General features: G+C 33.8%; 2 protein-coding genes and 1 long non-coding RNA gene across 24 annotated transcripts; 2 read left to right on the forward strand and 1 right to left on the reverse strand.

Annotated features, from left to right (window-relative positions):
- The first annotated feature begins 557 nt into the window (after positions 1–557).
- Positions 558–11,037, forward strand: LOC140879479 (uncharacterized). Of its 22 annotated transcripts, XM_073283193.1 has the most exons (13): positions 4,066–4,578; positions 4,664–4,687; positions 5,045–5,114; positions 5,487–5,555; positions 5,593–5,720; positions 7,513–7,605; positions 7,912–7,979; positions 8,780–8,852; positions 9,218–9,336; positions 9,424–9,506; positions 9,615–9,666; positions 10,282–10,381; positions 10,615–11,037. In XM_073283193.1, exons 4-13 carry the CDS (start codon positions 5,549–5,551, stop codon positions 10,789–10,791), a joined length of 900 nt encoding a protein of 299 aa, XP_073139294.1. In that variant the 5' UTR covers positions 4,066–4,578; positions 4,664–4,687; positions 5,045–5,114; positions 5,487–5,548; the 3' UTR covers positions 10,792–11,037. The 22 variants fall into 22 exon arrangements, 19 of the variants coding, with proteins under 19 accessions (XP_073139311.1, XP_073139294.1, XP_073139300.1 ...); XR_012149437.1 differs by having other exon boundaries at positions 5,045–5,555; positions 9,408–9,506; positions 10,615–10,654; XM_073283199.1 differs by adding an exon at positions 6,688–6,810 and having other exon boundaries at positions 5,045–5,720.
- Positions 11,038–14,028: 2,991 nt separating this feature from the next.
- LOC140877270 (transcriptional regulator SUPERMAN-like) lies at positions 14,029–14,625 on the reverse strand. Its single transcript, XM_073280813.1, has one exon. It carries the CDS (start codon positions 14,623–14,625, stop codon positions 14,029–14,031), a length of 597 nt encoding a protein of 198 aa, XP_073136914.1.
- A 2,550-nt stretch (positions 14,626–17,175) lies between these two features.
- LOC140879507 (uncharacterized) lies at positions 17,176–17,742 on the forward strand. Its single transcript, XR_012149444.1, has 3 exons — positions 17,176–17,271; positions 17,360–17,383; positions 17,675–17,742. It is a non-coding gene; the product is annotated as an uncharacterized lncRNA (long non-coding RNA).
- Positions 17,743–18,742: the final 1,000 nt, after the last annotated feature.

Below are 18,742 nucleotides of genomic sequence, written 5' to 3' on the forward strand. Positions count from 1 at the left end.
GATAACGACTTTTCAATAATGTCAAATTTAAAAACAAATTATAGATATTTTTATTATAATTATAATTATAACTATAACAATTAAAATATGTGAAGGACATTCATAAATTAAACAAAATACGTACCACCGCAAAAATTAGTACAAGGTTATACTAACCTCTTGTTTTTTTAAGGCAAACCTTTTGTTAGTGATATTGATGTATTGAATAAATACGAGTATATATATATATATATATATATACCCGTTTGGATTTCTTAGAATTTTTTTTAAAAAAAGTTTTTTTTTAAACTCTAATTTTGAAATTTTGAAAAAACTCTAAATTTGACTTAAAAAATTGTTTTTTTAAGCACTCAAATGATCATTCAAAACCTTATAAACTAAAAAAAGAATTTTTAAAAAAAAAATATGTTTTTTTGGTCTGGCTTTTGATACTAAATGGGGTTATATAATGATGGAATTTTTTAATCACAATGGGGTTATATTATGATGGAGTTTTTTAATCACAATGCGCCATCGTTTAAATTTCTTTCATTTCCCCACCCCCACCCCCAATCTCCCCTCCCCTCCTTCCGTCCTTCGCACAGTTTTCTCTTTTCTCTATTTTTGTGTCGATTTAAATTTTGTCTATCTCTAATCCAAGATTCGCTACCCAGACGAGGAGAATTTGATATGATGTCAAATCCATCGAAAAACGGTAAGCCATTTCATCAAATCAACCTGAACTTTTCGTTTTAATTTAATAATTTGAGTGTACAATCGATGTTCTTTGGTGTTGTTTTTACTTTTCTTTATTTGTGAAAGTAAATTCATCTTTCATGTTAATAGATTGGAGCTTTTTGATATCTGTTATGCTTAAACATTTGTCATCTTTCATGAATCGACATTTAAGTGTTTGTTGTAACGGTTCAGTCGCCAAATCTAAACTTAAATTGCTAATCAGTTCCTGTCAAAAAAAAAATTTTGTTTAAACTCTTTGAGCCCACATGTTTTGTTTCGGATGAAATTTGGTACAAAACATAAAAAATATGGTACAAGTACATGATATTTGAGTATCAAATGTGTTAGATCTAGTATAAATATATGATTTTCGAATACTAAAAAAATATTGATATTAATAACACATTTATCTTATTTGGATGAAAATCGGTACAAAACACTGAAAATATGGTACTCATATGTGATTTTTGAGTACCCAATGTGTTAAATCTGAACAAATATATGATTTTTGAGTACTCAAACACATGTTGCAAGTTCACATTAATAAAATGTTAAGATTTTATACTCAAAATTGTATTTTTTTTACTCGATCTTGAACAATTAATGCTATCATGTATTTGTACCATATTTTTAATGTTTTGTACTTAATTTTATCCAAGAAAAATAATGTGGGCCCAGGAAGTGCAAACAAATTTTTTCTGACAAAGGACTGATTCTTAATTTAATTTTGGATTTAGAAACTAAACATCAATTCACCCTTGTTGTAACGCATCCTTTAAAAATAGAGTAAAAGTTTTATACTTTTAACGCCAAATCCAACGTCTTTCATCACTATAATCAAACAAGTTCTTACATTTATGGCTTGTGGAGTGAACAAATGTTTTACACGATTTATGCGATATATTAAAGAAATGCATAGGGAAAATTAGAGAGATAGCGACACAAAATAGTAACTGATGATGTCGAAAATTTATTTCGGGTTCGGTTCGGTAGAATGAGTCCTCCAACTTTTTTATGAAGGAGGTCTGGTCGGGTACCAATGAATTCTGCAAAAGCAACAGCTAGGTCAGGGGCGCCGAAAGTGTTTTCGGCGTAATCCCTCTGATGTCTAAGTCAGTGTCTTGAAGGCAGAGGGTATGATGAATTCGAAAACAAAGGAATATGAGTGTGTGAATGTGAATTGAGAGTGAATGTGTATAAGAGCATAACAGTACCTGTATTTATAGAAAAAAAAAAAGAAAAGAAAAAAAGAAGTAAGTGACCTAGTCGAAATCCAACTAGTCCTGAGGTAGGGCTCCTCATTCATTGGACCACCCTTAACACTTATTCCTATCTCGTGAATATCTGTAAATGGTCAAACTTATCTTGTATGTCTTTGAGTCCTTCTTGAACTATAAAAGGTATACAAGACCCATCAGGCCCAACTCGGGTCGGCCCATAAAGACCAGCCCTGATTATAACAAAACCCAACATATTCTGGACCGGGCTGTATCTTGACATTTTGGGCCACAACGGGTAGACCTATTATAAACGAGCTCGGATTGAAATATTTTCTCGGGGTAACAATAACATATAAAAATTATGAAGCTTTCCTCAACCAGGATAGTTTCAAGGAAGGTGAATGCCTTCTTTTTTATTGGCTGCACATCAATATATTTTAAAAAAAAATTCCCGTTCGTCCTTAAAAAAAGTACTCATATTCTTCCTAAATAGTAAATATTATTCATCATATTCACTCTAGTATTTATTGGAGTATTTTTGAATTTCACTATGAATATTTTGTTGTAAATGTCTCGTTGTAATAAATTATTAACTTAATTTTGAATCTTGGTTACGCTTTTAGCTAGTTTTAATTTTATATGATTTGAACCATATTTTATACTGAAAAGACATTTTATTTTTATTGTTTTGAAATCAATTTGGATATATGCTTTAATATTTTGTATTCTATATGATCATTTTAAAAAAAAACCGCAAACCAACCACCACGGACCAAAAACCACAAAAAACCATAATGCTAATTTTACATATAAAACCGCGATCTTTTTCTAGAGACTAACCAACCACCGATGATAATTCGATTTGAATTTTTTTAAAAAAAGCAAAATCGATCAGTTCACCCCAGTTTCTCAATTTCTCGATTCTTCTCTCCAAGCCATCACCAATCTTCGTCACTTTAAAATCGCTGTATTTCCTCCGTCGGTTGCCTGTATTTTGAAAGCAAATACATTGCCGAAATCCTTTCGACGAGAGCTATCCATTGATACCCATTTTTTAAGGTTTTCTCACGGCACCCGAAAACCCGCCGCCCCTTTGTTCATGTTTTTCGGCCGGATACCGCCATCGGTCACCATAACATCTTAGAACGCGATCTTTTTTTTTTTTTTTTTTTAGCTTTGGAAGCTCGAATTCAGAACTTAATGTTGAATTGTTACTCTTTGGAGGTAATTTCGAAACTAGGGTTTCTGATTTTATGGATTTCGATTCAATTGACTTTCAATAATTGATATTTGATTTATTATTGGTTATAGGTACTATAATTGATATAATTGAGCTGGTTGGAGGTGTTGGTTATCTTTCAGAATTTATTTGGATTAAATTTTGAATTTCCAGATTTTAATATTGGGAATTTTAAGATTTTAGTGTTGATTTTTCATTATTTAGATGTTTAGATGCTATAGAAAATATAAATGTGAATTTTTTCGAAATTTGTAGGAATTTTCAGAAAATTCATTTTCGTTCAAGTTTGGATATTTTATTTTTAGAGTCATATATTTGCTATTTGGACATGGATAGTATGTTGTGTATTGAAATATGAATTTTGGAAACTTTAATTTGTTTTTTGGAACTAGTGTGATACTTCTTGGATTAATTACATGAAATATGAGTTGACATGAAATAAACGATTTTCACATGATTGGATTTTTCAAGAAATACTTAAGATATGTATATGGTAAATTCTTCAAGATAGTTACAAATCAAAGATAATTTTTAGCAAGTTTAATTCAATAAGTAGATCAAATCAATCCCTAAATATCAGAGTTTGAATCTCGTAGATCTGCAAGGATTTCAACATATGGTGCCAAGAAAAATTTAAGAAATATGTTTTAAGCCAATATCCTAAATATATAACAAATCAAATACTTTGAAGATAGGATGTATTACATGTATACAAATGACATTCATGTTTTATATGAGACACGGAACGGGTCACGTGTACACGATGGTTGCTATATCAGATTGTCAAATTATGAGACACGGAACGGGTCACGTGTACGATGGTTGCTATATCAGATTGTCAAATGATATATAGCACTCGAGAGTTTAAATAACTAAAATTGGGTCGAGTTGTAATCCGAAATAAATAAAAGAAGTTATATACGTAATATATCATTTTTCTCTCTCCTATATATCTTTGTCGTCTCTTTTTATGGGAGTCTCGATTCTTCTTTGTCAAAGCCATCACCAATCTTCGTCACTTTAAACTCGCCGTATATTCTCCGATTGCCGGTTTTCGAAAATAAATATAGTTTCAGAATCCTCGCGACGGGAGCTATAATCCAGTAGCAATTTTTCATACTTTTATCACAATTCTCGGAAACCCTGTCGGAAATCTGCCGCGTGCCGCCGCTGTACGCTTTCGAAAATCCGAAATTGATTGAAGGGTTTTCTTTCCCATGTTGTAAGCTTTGTTGTGATACCAAAATTTCACCGAAAACCCGCAACTCCGGCGATCTCTGTTTTGCGAGTCGGCTGTCGCTCGCCGCTACTATGCCGCCACCGATCGTCATACAACTTAGGATGATTTGAGTTCAATTATTAGGCCTTACCACTGCTCACCATTTCAGAGGCTGTTTTAGGGTGAGCCGAATTGTAATTCGATTTATGCGACTTTCAGTTGGATTATGATTAAAATAAGTGATTATTGTTGTATACTTGAATGTAGGAACAATCTCTCCGTGTATTCGAGGTATAAAACGAAATTTCAGAATTTGTTCAAGGAAATGTCGAAAATTCAGAATTATATTGTAGGGGAGTTTCGAAATACCTTATCGTGGCATTAGAATCTTTAAATATAATTGCTAGAAATTATAATGTGAATTTTGAATTAAAATCCAAAGTTTGGCATATTAGTCTAGCAATGGGAAAGCTAAAAATAATATGATGCGATTATGTCAACTAGAAACAATTGATTTTAGGTACTTTAACCGAATACTGAAATTTTAGAAATTTAAAGTGCCTAAATAGTCGAAGTTAGAAATTTAATTGAATTTAAATGGTTATTAGATTTTTATACTATTATAAGACCATTTAAATGAATATCCAGGTGATTTGTCTGAGTTGACACGTCTAGGCATTTCTTGAGGATTTAAATTATTGGTAATTGCTGGGTTGAGGTACGTATGAATTGTTCCATTACGACGTCTATAATGACATGTGATGACATTAAGTATCTTGTAATGAGCTGTGACGTGCTTTATGTGTTTACGTGGATTATATGATTGCATTCACGCATTTATATTAATTGTTAAGTTAATGTGCAGAATTGAGAATAATCCCAATTTTCTTTTATAAAACAAAATAAATTCTCATTTTATTCAAATACCTTTTTATTAAAAATGATGAGGGATATTCGTCAAATAAGCACTTTTAACAGTTTTTCATAGCACTTTGAGCCTTCTCCTTTGATTGCTATTGATATTGACCTCTTGAGATGTATTGAGTTATCGATGGAGCGAGTGACATTATTTAACGCACTCCTGAGATAGCACGAGACCGAGCGGGTAGCAACCGTGCTCTCGATACTACGTACGACACTCCTCATGACAGCATGAGACCGGACGAGTCGCTCCTGTCGCCCTCGATGCTTGAGATCGGACGAGTCGCTCCTGTCGCCCTCGATGCTACGTGCGTGGATGGGCAATGATGATTCGAGGTCTGCTGCGTTCCTGGCACAGGTGGCCATTGAGATTATTGTGATACGATTATTTGGACTCAATTTGGTATCCATTATTCCATTGATACCTGTCACGCATTGCATTTCATTGCGTTTTACTTGATTTTATTTCATGTCAGTTATATTTGTCGTAATTTTCCTACTTCGTCGTACTGAGTCCGACCCCAGTTTTTTTTTTTTTTATTTAATGCTGTGGGTGTTTGTGATTCCATAGCAGATCGTCCAGGGCATAGTTATTAAAAGCGCTTGCCTGGCTGCGCCTAGGCGACATGCGCAGCCGTTGCGTCTGGGTACTGACCCAGGCGCATGTATTGCAACAGGCGCGCCTGTGCAGAGTCGCACAGCAGGAGAGAAGCGCTCGCTTCTTCACTCCTGCTGCACGCAATTTAGATTTTTAATTAGAAAAAAACCCTAGTCCAACCAAGTTTTAAGCCCAATAACTAAAGCCCACTTTTATTTAATAATAAAAAAGCCTCCATGCATGTTAACGGCGCAATAGTCTCTACATCTCCCTCAATCTTTCTGCTTTCAATTATAGTTTCACAATTTTCTGAATATTAGAAAGGAAAGAAGACTGCCCAAAACAACTTTTGTTTTCTGATTTCTATTGATTAAAATCAGGTAACCTTAGAAGGCAGCCAGCAGCCCTTCTCATGTCATTAACATTCTCCTTCACCTTTTATCTCTTCTAAAGCTTATTCTTGCCGAAAAATGCCGAATTTTGAAACAGCAAACATTCGAAAAGATCCGGCATAGAATTATGCAACCTTATTATACTTATGCTATGCACTTATGACTTACTATTGCGTTTTAGATGATTGAAGTTTGTACTATTCAAGTTTTTCTTTAGTCATGCACTTATGATTTAACCAGATTATATATTACTTAATGTTTTATTTCTATTGTTTGATATTTTTGTGAATTATATCTAATTTATGTAAAATTATAGCATACATCACTTTATATATGAGGAATTATAAAATTTATGGCTAATACGCTTTACTTCGATAAAGCGTGCGCTTCGCCTTGCGCCTCAGGCTCCAAAGCACGCTAGCGCTTTTGTGCGCCTTGCGCCCTAATTAACTATGGTCCAGGGGATGTGGCGCGTCTAGTGGAGCGTCATCTGTTGGCACCCAGTGAGTTGAGTTCACAGATATATCTATATATTAAATTAGCGAGTTTTATATATTCCGGGGAGATGCCTCGTATATCGGTATCGATAGTTTCACTTTGTTTTGAATTAATGTTGGTGTGATCGAGCCTTGCCGGCTCTGTTTGCGTTTAGTCCTGGCCAGTGCGGCTATAAGTTTGTAAATTGATGATGTGACTCTATTTTCGAGTGTAGTACTGTTGTACAGGATTTGGGATGTCCTACTTACGGATAGGTCATGCCGAAATTTCTGTAGGCCCAACACGAAAATTTTTAACTCGTTTCGCTGTTTACATTAATTAATCCTGGTAATTTGATCATTAAATATTAAGACACGGGACCTTTCAATAGATTACCACAAACAGAGTCTTAGTTCTAGAGTTCTTCAAATGATATTTGTGTAGATTGTTCAGGTGTACGTATGAATGAAGTTCTTGTAATCTACAAATTTTATTTCTAAAGATTTAACATTGGACTTGTTGGGCACAACAACACTGCAAAAAAGGTTTTTTTTTTTTTTTTTCTCTCTCGTCTTTTATTTGTGCAACCAAAACACTATCATTGAATTGCCCTTGTTGACAGATTGGCCGATGTCCTGTTATTATTTTTTGATTGGTGTGGTTGTTTATTTTTATTTTTAATTTTTTATCTATTAATTTTGATTGTTATTTAAATTTATGGTTTTTAGGAATCGTTGATGGGTTTGAGCAAAATTGAAGTGAATTTGAGAAGGTTACTTGCTACCGCTCCACAACAACAAAATCAAGCAAAGCTCTTGCACGTAAGCTCACATTTCTCTCAATCCATTATGATATAGGTCATCATAGCCTGATAATTAGCACTTCTATCAATTGAGTTTTAAATATTCATGCTTAATTATGTTTTATTAGCATTGATTCCTCTTGAAAATTTAGCCAATATAACATGATATCCATTTCTTCCTTAATCTATTGAGTGAGTTGTGGTGTTTGAGCTTCTAACCATCTTTGATATGTTGTCTGAACACTTAATATTCAGTTTTGTTTTTGTTTTCGTACTAACACGGAACCAATTGAAGGTTTTTTTTACCACAATTTTCTCTCTGTAGTATGTAGCCACTCTAAGAGAGCAATTGGAACAATTGGGAGAAGAAAAGGGTCCGGAAGGATTGCCAAGGTTGTTTACTTTTCTCTTGGGATATAACTTATTACACCTCACATTTTCTTGATGTCATTGTGTATGGAAAAGATTTGTGACTTCTAATTATGTGAGTTAGATTGTACTCTTATATGGACTTATTTCATTTGTTATGATTAGTCGTCTTGTTTTTTTACTCCTTTATACAAGTGGTTAATATTTCATGGGTTATGGATTTCGCAATTCACGTCTGAAATACGAGTTTGAGTAGTAGTGATTTTTAAAACAAATTATTCTTAAGGGGTACTAGAAAGAATTGATCTGTTGTGGCTTCCAACATGCATTTGTTTAATAATTACTGTAGGATAATGGGGGTACTTTGTAGGAATCTCACATCAGTTCTATAAGAACTGCCATTAGGTCATTGTCGGTACCGTGGCTAATGTTCACATACATGCTAGAGTGGAATGTATGCGTCAAATACTAAGAGGTGGGTGAAATGGCCTCCATGGTGGGATTCCTTAGATGTTGCTTCCCAAGAGTTGCGCAATGTCGTGATCTCACATCTGCTCCCCTATTGATTCGAAGAGACCAATAAATAGGTGCCCTTTCACGAAGGATAGCTTTTCGGGTTTGGGTTATGTTCTTAGATTTATGGCTTAACAGTTTTGATTGGTGTGGGTTGTTGTCAACAAAAAATATTTATGCTCTTCATTCAGAAAAAAAATAGATTTTGTTCACATGCTCCGTAAAAGTGGTGGTTGGTTGCTTCTTCCTTGATGTTAAACTTAAAATTTATGTCACTTCAATTCTAACTCTTCTTCCATCTATTTTTACAGAGTTTCAAAAGGTCAATTAAGTGAATATTCAAATAAAGTTGAAGCTATAGCAACAAAGTTAGCGGAACATGAGGTATATTTCGTGATCTGTTTTTCCCCTTCAAATTTCAATAGCTCCCCGAAACATTATGTGGGTATTTCAAATCTCAGCGGAAGCTTGAAAATGCATGTTCTCATATATGATGATATCATAAGATTTGTTAAAAATTTTAAATCCACAGCTGTTACAATTAATGTACTGATAAAAAGTTTGATTATGATTCTTTACTTTTGATGCATATTCCAACCGATAAACATAGTTTTATAATATGATTTACTCTCTTTTTAGAACATTGGTATAATAAAGGAACTGCTCAATGAAACCAGTTGTGTTTATAAAGTTTGAAACACTTCCTGTTTATGTCAATCATTTCTGACAACTCTTCTTTACTTGGCAAGTCTGAGTCCAGTGTAGAGGTACCTCAGCTACCTTCTCTGAAGACTGATGCTGGTGGATCCCCTTCTAAATCAGAGGAAGAGAGTGTTTACACTCCCAGAGAACTGAGGAGGAGATTTGTGTGAGTGAATAGGACATTTATGGTCATTGTTATATGTTTACTTTTTCTGAAGTCGATGTTAACCGATGCAGTCCCCTGTCAGAGCAGAGGTCTCATGTTTCTGTTGAAGATAATAATTCAAGGTCGGTCAAATTGGATGCTGCAGCACAGAGTCATATTGAGAAACACAGGTATCTTTTCATATTGGTATATTTTTTGGTGATGAAGTGTTATATCTTTTATGCAATTTGCATAAACAATATCGTAACTGCTAACATTTGTTTGAGAAATTGTATCAGATATCAACGAATTGGCTACTACACATCACCAGTCATTGCAGAGTTATGCTGAGTATGCTTTCAAATATTGTCCCCAGTAACTTGATAAGAAATATTAAAAATTTACATTTTTTTTATAAGAAATGAAAAAAATTTACTATTACTCTAGCTTCTTCCTAGATCCAGTAACTTGATTATGATAATTTTTTAAAATAACCTTGAATGACTATTCCAGTGTGTGTTTGTGTGCACACTTTCTTTTTGTTGTGACTATTGTCCGGTTTCAATAAATATGTCTAGGAACTTCGGAATTCGAAGGCCATTCTAGTGTTCAAATTAAAATGCAAACAAGTTTTATTAGTACAACAGTATCTAGAATACATCTCGATCAAAATCAATTGTGAGGAACACTAGGCTGGATTTATATATTCCACGGGGTTTTCTGGATGTGGTCGAAATATGTTCCACGGCGAAATATGTTTTATTTAGGTAATCAGGAGTCACAAATTTCAGTCTTATCTGATCTTGAATAACGGTTTGCCAGTTTCTGGCCTCGTCCATATTTTACTTTTCTTGATCTACTTTATCTGCTAGTTTTTAAAGTTTTAATAACTGCATCCATTTTAAAGCATTGTCCTTGTTGTAGATGTTTACATGCAACTTATCATCTTACTACTTTTCCATACAGAATACTTCAAGAAGATTTGACCGATGAAATGGTTGTTTTGGCAAGGCAACTTAAAGAGAGTGGTCTTGTGATGAATCAATCCATCCAAAACACGGAGAAGGTGAGTTTGAAAATTTGCTTGCTTGCGTTATTTTCACCAATGGCCTTTTGAAGAAAGAAATCTATTCGTTTTCACCCATGTACCGAAATTATTACTAAGAGCTGCTGCATTTGATCCCTCAATGGATTCGTTTATAGCCCCTTGACAGACCACAATCGGCCTGTCATTTACGCGTCCATAAAATTCACATCCACTTGGATCGACAGATTCATTATTTATATATTTGTCTCTAGATACTAGACTCAACGGAGAAAGCTGTTGAACACAGCCTAGCAAGCACGGGACATGCAAATACTCGGGCTATGGGGGTGTACTCTCAGAGTATGAAAACATCATGCTTCACTTGGCTACTGATGTTCGCGATGACATGTATTTTCATTATGGTTGTGCTACTTATTCGTATTACTTGAATCCTTTTCAACTTTATTTTGGCGGGTCTTCATGGTCGTTAACGTTGTCAGATTTGATAATGTCTTGTAGTGTTTAGTTTATATGTTAAAAAAAAAAAAAAGGATGTCCAAAATAATGTATATCATTCTTGGTTGAGAAAACAATTCAAACATAATAGGGTGGGTCATATGAGATCGAATCACGAAATAATGTATCTTGTAAATTGTAATGCTTACCGTATGTAGACCAGTAAGATACAGTGAAAATTCGGTGACATTGTCTTAAAAGTACATCCAACAGTTAATATTTGTTATACGCGAGTTTATTAAAAAAATTTATATATCTTATATTTATAAACAAATATCCACTTTTTGATGGGTGGCGTGGAAATTCGAATTATACAAGATATAGTTAGGAACCTAGCTAGCCCTCACAGGGTGACACGTGGCTTGACAAGTCTTCTCGTATCATTTGAGGGTGCACTTTTGATAGTGGTAATAGGAGCTACTTTGCCTGCTAGAACTTTTTATAACAAAAAATTAAACAACTCCATAAGTATTGTATTTGTATTATTATTATTATTATATGACATTAAATATCCACTTAGAAAATATGAGTATACACACATGGTTTTGTTGTTAATTTCTGAAAATGTATTTCGAAACACACCTTTGAGTTTGCTATAACGAAGAAAACTTACATTGGATTAACGAAAAAAAAAAAATTTGTTTTGTAACTTGCGTGTTTTTGAATTTTGATAATGTTGTTGGATAATTGACTATTTTAGTCCATTTATTTTCAGTTTGTTTGTTTTTCCCCCAAATTAAAGTTTATTTTTTTTTAGTGACGATATATGTATTGTCGGAAAATGATGACAGGTGTTGACGTGACACCGATATTTTCAAGATGTCTGATGCCATATATATATATATATATATATATATAATAGTACTTGAAGAAAACATATTAATTTTTTTTTTTAAAAAAAAATGAACAAATCGATAGACTAAAATCATGAATTGTACGTGCATGACACGACCAAGACATGAAAAAACATGCAAATTAATTGACAATCAGAAATAAAGGAATGAATAATGTATAGAGGGAAAATGAAATTGGTGAGATGAAAGCCAAGATGAATATTAATGAGACTGATGGTTGATGTTTGCCCACTGTGTTCCTTCCTTTATCCCATACCATACTAAAACCCCCTTAGCTTTCACTCTTTCACCAAAACACACCCTTTCCTAGCTTCTCATCTTCCCCATAAATATTCCTCTTTTGTCCACCATTTTCCACCTGCAGTACGTGCATGCTGCTGCCCTCTCTCTAATTATTCAATTTAATTTCCCTCTCTTTCTCATTATATATATATAACAATTAAATCAAAATAATGGGTTCTTTTTTGGTCATATATCCCATTGATATAACATATACAAGAGTATTTTTGTAGACCAAATTAATTAAAAGTGTGGAATATAAAATATAGTACTAGTGAAATGGCCCAAGACTTGTGATTATGCTGCTGCTGCTGCGTGCATCAACCCCATTAAATCCGAAACCCCTGATTTATTGGCTTTGAATGTACAATCCCAAGTCATCCAGGCCCCCAAAATAGAAACCCCATCATGCCACTGACACACAGCATTTGTTGGGAACATGCAAAAGAAATTAACATATATATACATATATATAATTCTTTCTTTCTTTCTTTTTTTTTTTTCCCCATTCACTCAAAATTATAATGATGTGATATATCCCTTTAATTTGTTTTGTGTAAGGTGCAGAAACTCAATGCCATTGCAAGTATTGAAAGAGGCTTAAAGGTACACTCACACTAGCAGTTTAGCCTCCCTTTTGTGTGTGTATGTATTTGTGCAATTTGAATTGATAGAATTTTCCTCAAATGTGGCTTCATCATAACAGATCAACTGTGTCTGTGCAGGTACTCTTTGCTGTGCCCTCTCCTCTCTCTCTCTCTCTCTCTCTCTCTCTCTCTCTCTCTCTCTCCATTTTTATATTCATTTCTTGTCAAATCATATTTCTTCATGGCTGTTGTCTTACTAATTAAACATGCTCATTCATTGTTCTTTGGGACTTGTAATACATGAACTTGCGATTTATAAATTGACATTGTTATAATTAGGTGTATTTTGTTGTTTTTTTTAACTAATTTAATTTATATAAATAATTGTACGTAATGTATTAATTATTGATGTTTTGTGTCCTTATTATTTATAATTAACAAGTATGATGTTGTTACACTCCTATGTTATTTTATCGACATGGAATTTTTTATTTCTTTTCTTTTCACTCGGCTTATAGTAAATTAATTATTATGTTTTTAAACCTCCCTTTTCTTTAATTCTTTTCTCGAAAGATATTTGGATAATGGCCTAGAATCATTGATTTGGAATTTGGAGCAATATATGCACTTATAAATTAATTGAATCAACTGTACGTAGTACTACTGTAATAATTTATTGCATGCTTTCATCATATGTCTATGTTGCAGAAATGATTATTAATTACTTTGCAAAATGAGTTCAAGAATTACTGTTAGTTCCATTCTTTGGTCATTACATTTTTGGAACAATGTACGTAGCTAGCCGAAGAAATTACTCATTGCAAATTAAGTCTTTGTACTATCAAGAAAATTAGGATTGGCCGCTAGCTCCCAAGCCCTCCATCGACACAGGATCCGACCTCAAGTCTGGATGAAATTTGAAAATTTCTTGTATGATTTTTCTAAAATACGAATTAAATACATTTAGTAGTCTTATATATCTTGTCTTAATTTCTCGACTAGTAAATAAGCCACTTGTCCTTGTCTTTCTGATTAATTGACTTGGAATTAAAGAGTTTATCTAGAGGGATATATGTTTGATCATAAATTTTACAAGTGATTCATTTGAATTACTAACAGAAAGCATAAGGCGTTTGAACTTTAATTATAGAACGTAAATGAAGTTTATAATAATAGACGAATTCAAGAACCAATTACTTGATGTCTAATAAGATATTTGATTTAATTTCTGCACTTAATTTACAATAGAAATGCTAAAAATTAAAGCAATAACCGAAAAGTACTGATAATCTTGATAATTAAGCAGCGATGTAATTAATATGATCATGCAACGTGACATCTGTGATCTACATCTGCATTAATTCTTGAAGAAATCCAATCCTATACTTCATCTTCTTGTAATTAAAATCAACACAATGCAGAAAAGTAAATAAAACATGATAAATAATATTTAAGAATACCCAAGTCTAAGCTCCAAATCCAACTCCTCATTTGAATCTTTGAGCAAAGTACCCATGTTCAAATCCAACTTAACAAACTCTTTGGGCTTCCAAACCCGGCAATCCTTTCTTCTCGCGAACTCGAGAATCCCCCCAACATCTTTTTTACTCTCACCAAGATCTCCTCCGTGACAATTCAACAAGTCGTGCTTATGCTCGACACCGAGCGCTGGAGCCTTAAGGGCTTTGCTCAAAGAAGCTGAAGCTGGTGAGGTATTATAATAGTTAGGTGAAATCATAGATGCAGCAGGTGATGATAGTAACCACGAGGACGAAGACGAAGAAGAAAAACTAGGGTTAGGGTTTGAGTTGGGATTATCCCAAGAATTAGGGGAGAGCCTCATTCTTGCCCTATCTCTTCTATGGACATTCATGTGGCCTCCAAGAGCTTGAGCAGACTTGAACTCCTTCTTGCAGAAGCTGCAGCTGTAGTTTCTTTGAGGCCAAGAGAACCCGTAGGCGCGATCTTTTTCGAAGCTCAAGTTGGTGTTTTCCCAAGAATCCCTCAACCTCTGATCACAATTAGCACCCCACTTGAACTTATCCATTGATTTTGGCTTCGATGATCAGAAAGAAACCCTTCAGTTTTCTTGAAACTTAAAACATTAATAATTCAGGCTGAGTTTTTTTTGGTTCAGAAACTTTTGGAAAGCTGTACTGAGCAAAAAGGTAGCTTTATAGCCAGCCCGAGTTACATTATCATAAAAAATAAACAGCAAGTAATTTTCGAATTTTTACATAGAATTCAGTATACTTGTCATGAGGCCATGCGTGTAATAAATTAGAATATGCACAGATATATTTATTTAGAGTCTAGAGTTGGTTGTTTCTGAAAATAGGGTTTGCTTAAAGAATAAGTACAGAAGCTTTGGATTGTTGCTTTTTTGCCAAATGAAGGAGAAATCTAGTGGAGGGTTTAACACTCTGACATTATCATATGCTTTTAAGCAGACTTTGAGGCATCACACAATTATATATATATATATATAGTTTTGCTATGGTGCCCATTAACCGTGACAATTTTTGTGCCCACCATGTGCAATAGTTGAGTGTTTTATACATGGTGGACACAGAGGTTGGCACGGTTGATGGGCAGCATAGCAAAACTGTATATATATATTAGCTACTCATATATCTTTTTTATTTTTAACTTTTGATGGGGTAACTTAAATCAAAATTAGCGAAGAATATTAAATGGTTCATGATATAATTTAAAGAACTAATTTATATTTTCAAGAAAGATAAATACTGTCTCCGTTCCAATTATATTGTCCACGTTTTTTTTTTGTCTCAAATATATAGTCATACATCATATTTAGTAATACTTTTTTACACTTCTTTACTAATATACCCCCATTAACTACACCTTGAAAATTGTACAATCATTTTTTAATACATTAAATAGGGATAAAATAGGAAGTTTATATAAAATTTATTTTCCCAATAAATTTTTCTTAATTCGTGTGAAAACTAAAACAAGACAACATATATGAGACGGAGGGAGTATATATTTGTACCTGTCCTAGCTAACGATGAAATACATGCTTCTTGAAATATAAGTGTGTACCGTCCGGTGATGTTTTGGGATCATCATATCGGAGTTATTGGTGTATATATATCAGATGCTTTCGTAGGGGCCTTGTCCTAATTATGCATCCAAGAATATATATTTATCGATATATATGATATCAACGTTTTTTTCTCGATGAATCTCACATTTGATGATCACCTTTATATGCATCCTTGAATATTACACAAAGGTTGATAACATGAAATTTTCCCGCCTATTAGTTTAATATATTTTATGATAATAAAAAGATTACTCTTTTAATTTGCTAAGATATCTTTATCATATGATCATATCTAGCCTCGAAACGAGAGACGAAAAAGATGAAAAAAATTGACCAACTTAAAATCGATCCCTTTCACTTTATAGCCAAGATTTAGAAGTTCCTTCGGAAAAGGGGGTGCAATTTTATTTTTTTTTCCATCATCCGTTTCTTTACGAGTTTTTAGTCTCTTAAACTTGTCAAAGTATGGTTTTGATGCACTAACTTTTCAATCTAAGTTATTTCGGTCCAATTACCAATATGATATATGCTCAAAACATTATCTTTTTTCAGTGTCGATGTTAACAATTTTCACTTTTCAGTGTTCTCACATCAGTATTTTATGATATCACAATACTCGCATTAATACTTCATCAAAATTAAAATTAATAAAAACAAAAAAAAAAACTCAAAATTATTGCAGAAAAACCAAACTTCGAATATTTAGTGAACTAATCCAAAACAAAACAAAACAAATTAGTGGATCAGCAAATTATTTTCGTTTTTACGTTCAATCATTTATTAGCACGTAGACTTTAAACTACACGAACAACTATTTCTAAAAACTATCAAGTACTTAATTGAATTGTAGAGGTAGGTGTGCGTAGACAAAACTCTTATGAGACGGTTTTACGTGTAAATTTAGTGAGATGGGTTTCTGTTTGGATCACTCATACTTTAATTTTTATGTCAAAAATATTACTTATATAGGTAGGGTTGATTCGTCTCACGAATAAAGAGGATGTGAGACCGTCTCATGGATAAACCGTCTCACAAAAAATCTACTATGTGCGTATAGTTGTACAATTCCTTGCCATTTGTACTACAGTGAATAACTTCTCCCAACTTGTAAGGACCCGATTTTACTCTATTAATTAATTTGTGTGTTAAAATATGTATTTATAAATATCGGTTTATAGACGATATTAAATTGCATATTTGATTTATAAATCACACAGAAGTTGAAATAACTCAAACCGGGTCAAGTTTTAACCCCGAATAAATAAAACGAGTACACACATTAAGTATATTATTAGATTATGATAAGATATATATCTTCACTTTCCTCAACCTTTCCACCGCCATCACCCTGCGTTTTCTTTTCTTTTCGTTTCCAAGTTTTCTCATTTCTTCAAATTGCCGTATCTTTTCCGTCGGTTATCGATTTTTGAAAATAAATATAGTTCCGAAATCCTCGCGACGAGAGCTTTATTTTGATACCAATATTGTAAGATTTCCTCGCGTTGGTCGAAACCCGACTCCGACCAGCCGCCGTCTTCGCCGCCCCTAGCCGCCGTCCGATCGCCGCCTGAGCTAGGAGGAGTGTTTTTCCGGTTGTTTAGACCTTTAATTCGAAGTCTTGAGGTATATTTCGAATTTAGGGTTTCGAATTTTGGGTATTTCGATTCAATTGACATCCGATAATTGATATTTGATTTATTATTGGTTGTAGGTATTATATCGAAGTCGATTGAAGGTATTCGATATTTTTCAGAATTTATTTGGGATTTATTTTGAATTTCCAGATTTATTTATATTGGGGATTTTCGAATTTAAGTGTTGATTATTCATTAATTGAGTGTTTAGATGCTCTAGAAAATATAAATGCGAATTTTCGAAATTTGTAGGAAATTTCGGAAAATTCAGATTGTTCTACTTGGGGTATTTTGACTTTTAGAGTCGTATATTCGATATTTGGTCATTGATAGGATGTTTTAATATTAAATATGAATTTTAGGATTTATGAGCAATTTTTCTGGAATTACAGATTCTGAAAATTTGGGATTGGAATATCCGAGAAATACTTGAGATATTTCTGTGGTAATTAAGTGTCGGTTGAGGTACGTATGAACTGTTTATATTACGACGCCTATAATGACATGTAATGATATTAAGTATTTTGTAATGAGTGATAATGTGTTTTATGTGCTTACGTGGATTATATGATTTCATTCACTCATTTACAAGTTTACATAGCACGTTGAGCCTTGACTCCTTTGATTGCTATTGATATTGATCTCTTGAGATGTATTGAGTCATCATGGAGCGAGTGACATTGTGTTAGTGCACTCCTGAGATAGCATGAGGCACGGACAGGTAGCTCCTGTTGCCCTCCGATGCTACGTACGACACTCCTGATGACAGCATGAGGCTGGACGGGTCGCTCCTGTCACCCTCCGATGCTACGTGTATGGATTAGCAGTGATGATTCGAGGTCTGCTGCGTTCCTGGCACGGGTGGCCACTGAGTTTATTGTGATACGATTATTTGGACTCCTTTTGGTATCCCTTATTTCATTGATACCTGTCACGCATTACATTGCATTTCATTGCAGTGTACTTGATTTTATTCATGTCAGTTATATTTGTCGTAATTTTTATAGTTCGTCGTACTGGGGTCCGACCCCTGTTTTCTTTTTATGTTGTGGTTGTTTGTGATTCTATAGCAGGTTATCCAGGGGGATTTGACGCATCTGGTGGAGCTTCATCTAGTGGTACCCAGTGAGGCGAGCGTGGAGTCGAGTTCCCAGATATATGTATATATATCAGTTTAGCGAGTTTTATATTTGCCGGGGTGATGCCCTGTGTATCTGTATAAATAGTTTTGGACCTTGTTTTGAATTGTTATTTGTGTGATCGAGCCTTGCCGGCTCTGCATGTGTTTAGTCCTGGCCAGTGCGGCTATAGGTTTGTAAATTGGAGTTGTGACTCTATTTTCGAGTATATATTGCTGGTTGTGTTGTACAGGTTTTTGGGATGTCCTATTTACGAATAGGTCATGCCGAAATTTCTGTAGGCCCAAACGCAAATTTTTAACTCGTTTTTGCTGTTTACAT

The sequence above is a fragment of the Henckelia pumila genome, chromosome 2 (assembly GCF_033568475.1).
Source record: "Henckelia pumila isolate YLH828 chromosome 2, ASM3356847v2, whole genome shotgun sequence".
NCBI lineage: Eukaryota > Viridiplantae > Streptophyta > Magnoliopsida > Lamiales > Gesneriaceae > Henckelia > Henckelia pumila.